Consider the following 6,000-nt stretch of genomic DNA (forward strand, 5'->3'; position numbering starts at 1 on the left):
GAAGAAAATGTCTCGGCGGCAAAGACAGAAACTGCTGAAGCAAAAGGTTTGTTAAGGAAAAGAGGCTCCGTATTATGAAAAATGGCAGAAAATTAACAAAATAACTTCAGAAATGTGGACTTACCAAAGAGGTATCTGCTCCTCAGCTCAGTCCCTGGTCACTGTCCTCAGCCTGCTCACACACTCAATTAACACCAGCAGCAATCTGGCTGCCTGTTTCTATGGAGTTTTAGATGCTGATCCCTGACTATGCATGAGGCTACTGCAGCTGCACTGGAATAGGCTCCGAGGTCTGCAAAAAAACCTACAAACATGATCAGCCTCCCTGTACTGCTTCGGGAATGAATCAACCAACAGCAATTAGGCAGATGCAAACCTGCATCTATGCAGAGAGGTACTTACAAAGCTCCTAAACACACACACTCTGCACAGCTCCATAGGTGCATTTTATTTACTGGGACCATCACGGTGCATAGCCAGGGGCAGCTGTGGAGTCACAGATCCACACACAATACACAAGCAGACACATGTTCATAGACAGACTACGTAATCCATTTTTCCTAGATTTGCACTGCTGGTTTTAAACTTAATATAGTTTTGCAAACCTTCCTCTGGTAGCAAGGTTTGAACCTGACACCTTCAGGATCAGAGCACAAACCCATTTTACTTGAGCTAAAGAGCAAAACTGCCGCACGTTGCTCTAGCTGGCTCTTTTCCTGCTGGTGGACCAGACGCTCGCAGAGAAAGGCAAGATCTATTCTGCAAGTGCATTACTCCATGTTAAGAAAGATCTTTGCCCCGAGATACTACTCCTCACATGCCTGGCCTCTGGAAACACAAGCTTCAGTGATTAATATTAGCTTTGCCTGGGTGGCTTTAAACATGTTTACTGCTACACTCAAAATACACTTGAACGGTGATTCAGAAAAGTGTGTTATTACAGCTGGTAAGTAAATTCAAGACTTGCCCGTATTGCATAGGTAGTGGCTGTAGGCATCCCATATCAGTGAATGGGCAAGTCATCAATTTTCCATTAGTCAAACTATTCTATCAAAAGATAATGTTTTTCCAAGAAAAATACTCCAGAAGCAATTTTTCCATATAGAAATGATCTTTCTGCATCAAGATTCCTGCAATGAAAAAACCTTTCTTGCACAAAAATTCACCCCTTTTTCTGCCTGCAGCAAGAACACTTACGTACTTGTGGGTTTAACATTTTAATAGTATTTGTGAAGTGCCAGGAGGGTGTTCAGCGCTGTACAAGATGTGCTGCCTGCATCATGAAGTTTAAAAAGAACAGTTCATACAGAGGGCAAAACACTAAATGTGCTCTGAATTATTGCAGGATTAAAGCACAGGACAGCTGACAAAGTGTGCTAGGAGACAGAAATTATCGTAAAGTCTCTTCTTTGGTTTTGCATTTTCCCCAGCTGTCCTTTTTCTTCCTCTCACTCCAGCTTACATATCCAGCACTAGGAAAGTACTACAGCATTTTGCTGGGGTGAATCAGTGCCTAAGGAAGGGTTTGAGAAGGTACACAAACTGTGCTGAGATCAACAGGGACTGCTGTGCACACAGTGCTGTAGTGACTTTCTGGGTAAAAACTGCAACACCTCTGCACATCATCCATTGCAGCCTGTACTTCTTCTACAGGGCAGTGAAGCCTTTTACAAATGGATACACTGAGGCAAAAACCCCAACTTACAGTACTTAAAGAAAGTCACAACAGGGTAGTGCTGGAGCTAGAAATCAGGCCCAGGGGCTTGCTCCTGGATGTGCTGTGATCCTGGAGTAAATTCCATTCTGTAGCCATGCACCGTCCTTTAAATTCAACAAACATCACAAGCCACAGGCTCCAGTCACACTCCACCAGCTCTGCGCATTCATTTCAGAACGATCATTCTGTTTTTAAACCTCTCTGTGGAGTCAAGCTCCCATCTTCTGCACCATCCCCTGCTTGGCACGACCTCCCAGGACTGCCACTGCCCACCCAGAGAGCAGGACCTGGTTCAGGCAAAGACTGGGAGTAAGTCGGTAACGCAATTCAGTCCGAACTGAGTGGGAACCTGACTGTGCAAACACATTTGATGGCGGCGAGAGCTGTGCAGGTCCCAGGGGTGCTGGCAGGCTGGAGCCGAGCTGCCACAGCACGGGCCATGGGCTCCGCAGCCCTGGCAGCAGCCCTGGGCAGGAGCCATCAGGGGAGAGCTCGCGCCACCGCAGGAGCTCGCAGCGGGCCCTGGGGAGCAGGATTTGGCAGGCCTTTTCCCAAAGACCCCGGAGCCCGTTGCTCTCCAACGAGCAGCTCCGCTCCCCCCGGCAGAGGCACCGGGTGACAGGGGCGGCTCGCCGTGCCCGGCGCAGCGCTCCCGTGGGAGGCTGGCGGTGTGGGCTCCCCTGCACGGCCAGCCAAGTACTTTGCACTTCAGCAGCACTTGTCCACAAATTCTCTCAGCTATATCCTAGAGCACTCACTGCACCTCCAGGGCAGAGAAGTGATGTATCCATTTAGTGAAGGCACATCACTGCAGTGGTAAATGCTGTCCCTATATCACAGGCATTTCCCCCGTCTACAGTTTATGCTTGTACCAGTCACACTCACAGCATCACTACACAACAGCTGAGGACTGGCGGGGAAGAGAGCTATCAGATGGAGGGAGCTACGGGGGAGGATTTTAGATAGGCACAACAAAAAGATGCTGCATCTTGCTCGATCTCAGGGCCCACAGCCAAGAGATCAGTTCTATTCCTGGCACCACCATGGGCCAAACTGCAGGCAAAGCTCAGCCTCACATATCCACTGACGCATCGATACCAAAACCTTCCTCATCCAAATACCTTATTTTTCTGACATACTTAGCTGCTGGATTACTAGCCAGCAGCAGCAGTCTGCAATGCTCCTTTGTTGGGTGTACAGTAATGTATGGCATACTGGAAAAACACTGCAGCTATATTTCTCCTATTGACTTTAAGTAGGAGAATCAGCTATTACATAATCCAAAGTACAGAGAATAGAGGAGAACTTACAGTATACACAGTAGCGCTTTCCACATTCAGTCCAAAATTGTTTAAAAAAAAATATAATCACTGCGTAAAGCCATACGCTGACTTATTCTTACATATCAGCAGTATTTTATATTCACAGGTTTCTTCCACTGTCAGATGCAGTTCAAGAAGGCTAGTGATACCTGGCTTATTTCTTTGCAACTTCACTTTGCACTCCAGCCATCCCCAGAAGATACTGCTCTCCATCAATACATGAAACATAAAAAACCAAAACCAAAACCAAACCCATCCCTCGGGGTCTAATGGCAAGCAGAGCTGCACAGAAGCAGCCTCGGCTCCCAGCTTGGGCAGCATTAGAGTTCTTTTGTCTGCCCGCTCCCAAATGACACAAACTTCATCAAGATACTCAACAAGACAAGCTGATTCAGCCATTAGCTAATAGATTTAGCTGGGAGGTAACAAACTGACGGAGAAACCATTGACTTTGCATGCTGATGATGACAAAGAAGGTCAATTTTACTCCATCAAACTTTGCACCCAGGTTGCCGAGGCTGTGCCGTCCAGCACGGGTACACTTCAGCAGGACCCCGTACTCACGCTGCACAGCAACTCTGACTCTCTTGCTGGTACCGACGCAGCACTTTCTCTCAGCGTCGTATCACTGCCCATCTTTGCACAACCGCACTTTTGATTTGCATATCTTTATGAGGAACAACTCTCTAGATCTGAACACAGGACACCAGGTAGCTGATAGCAAATTTGCTCAGTGTAAGTCTTCAGTGTAAAATAGACAAAGCATAAATGCAAATAATTAGATAAACATCCAGACACTAATGGGAAAGGTATCTTACCACCGTAACTGTTATATTAGTTAATGCTTAATGCAAACAGATTTGTTTCCCTTGTTGGATCAGTTTTACAACCAGGTATTTGAGAAATACTAGTAGCCATTGGGCCCAAATGCTGTCCTCAGTTCTGTCTAGTCATAAAAATGGGCCCAGTCGTGCAGAGAAGAGACAACTGTAATAGCTGTTAGTGCACCCAGTGCAGTCAGCCAGCCCAGCACGACTTGCCTGGGCTAAAGGCTGACACTTGAAGCAGAGATCAGAGCAGACAAACACTGAGATGTTAAAGGCATACGATGATGTGATTGAGACCTGCAAATGAGGTCCTGAACAGGATGCACAAACAAATGCAAATCTGTCATATCAGGGCAGACAGAACAAGAGCAGTACAGGTATTTCTGCTGCACAGTCAGGTAAACATTAATTTTGGTACCAAGGCAAAAAAAATTACAAGGGAATGCAGTAAGTTATTTGACACAGAGAAAACAGCTGCACTGGATGCGATACATAAGGACAGTACCAGCAGTGGTAAGAGGCCTTCAGAACAAGCAGGTATAAAGCAAAGTCATTTTAAGATGATAATTAAGTTACAAGCAGAGTGGAATGGGAAAGGAAGGTGTTAGGCTGGCAAAACAGAGGTAGAAGCACCACTGCAAGCAAACAGATGGCAAAATCCCAGCAAAAGCAGAGAGCTGCCAATGTGCCTCGGGTGCCGGCACAAGATGCTGGCAGAGAGGAGCAGAGAAACTGAGGCAGGATGACACAGAAAGCCTTGGACAGGGATTGATGGGCAACTGTGTAGCACCTGAGCTCTGCACAGGTATCCTTAGAAGGAGAGAAGTTTCTGAAAATTTCTGCTGCGAAATCAGGCTGGGTTGGTAGATCATAATCTACAGAAACCTTAAACGAAGCACTCTATGCAGATGTTCTAATAAGCAAACAATTTACAGAATCTTATCAATTAAATTAAAAAGCATGGGATTTTGGGTTTTGCTCCTCAGTGTGTGAGCCTGGGATGTAAGCTCCCCCTGCCAATGTCTTCTGAAGTTACAGCAGAAGACGACCTCTCTGGAACAAGAAGCCCTGTGTAGAAGTGTGCAGAAAATTAACTGCTTTGCAGTAAAGAAATGCCCCTTTGCTCTTAGAGCTGTATGCTTGCTCGTGATTCATTGCTGGCATGCCAGTGTGTCTCCCTAACTCTCCAAGCTGATGAGGAACAACTTCAGGCAGTTCTTAGGGAAAGTAAAATAAATACATGAAAGTACATTAAGATCCCTTACTGGTGAACAAAAATCCATACAAGTCCCTCCTTTTCTCAAACTGGGATAACAGTTCCTGTCATCTCAGTTACTTAAATAGGCTTTTAACTGTTTTTTGTTTTTCACAGGACAGGCGTCTATATTTGTAAAGGGTAAGGAACTTTCACAGAAACTTTGTCTCATTAACCACCTCCTCACCAGCATTTAACAGCCTGTCTGTCCCCTCCGTGCAGCTATCCCCATCAGGCTACATCGTTTCTCATCAACAGGTGAGGTACTACTTGCACCCAGTTCTTCACAGCAGACCCCGTGCAAAGGAAAATAACCACACAGCAATGCGTGCCACAACCAGTCCCCCCGAGTCTAACACGGGGCTTGCAAACATTTCCCTCCCCTTGCGAGAGTCCTCCTGCCTTCCTCCGGCTGTTAGCCATCACAAGCGCTACTCGAGCAGACAGGACCAGAGTACTGTACCTGGCTCGGAGATAATCAGGCTCTGGTCAGAAGGCAGCAGGAGGAATTCCCTGCAAGTGTCCAGGTCCAAGCTAGGCAGGCTTTTCTTCCGGCAGAGCTCGGTGACAATGCGGACTGCCTTCTGACAACGGCTGTCATCCTTGGTACCACTCATCTCCCACACCGCATCCTCCGCTATCCCCCTCTGCTGTCTAAGAAAGTCAAACTAGGAAAAGAGGGCTCGTTTATTTTGATTCACACAAACAGATCCACACCAGTTCCACCCTCTGGCATGGCAGCAGCCGAAGGGACCCCCTGTGCCAGGCAGTGCTCCAGCTCTACCAACCCTCCTCCGCATTCAGACCGGGGAGCCTCTGCTCAGCCTCCAGCAGCCACAGCTCGCTGCAGCCCGCAGCTCCCCAGCCTTATTGCCTCTG

General features: G+C 47.2%; 1 protein-coding gene across 1 annotated transcript in view; it reads right to left on the minus strand.

The window, feature by feature from the left end:
* Positions 1-6,000, minus strand: part of SYT6 (synaptotagmin 6) — a 39,087-nt gene extending 33,087 nt beyond the window's left edge. Inside the window, exon 1 of the mRNA XM_032987293.2 lies at positions 5,585-6,000. Coding sequence (XP_032843184.1) covers positions 5,585-5,738 — 154 coding nt within the window. The 5' untranslated portion in view covers positions 5,739-6,000. The remainder of the gene's footprint in view (positions 1-5,584) is intronic.

This window comes from Tyto alba, unplaced genomic scaffold (genome assembly GCF_018691265.1).
Source record: "Tyto alba isolate M040663 unplaced genomic scaffold, T.alba_DEE_v4.0 Super-Scaffold_30, whole genome shotgun sequence".
Taxonomy (NCBI): domain Eukaryota; kingdom Metazoa; phylum Chordata; class Aves; order Strigiformes; family Tytonidae; genus Tyto; species Tyto alba.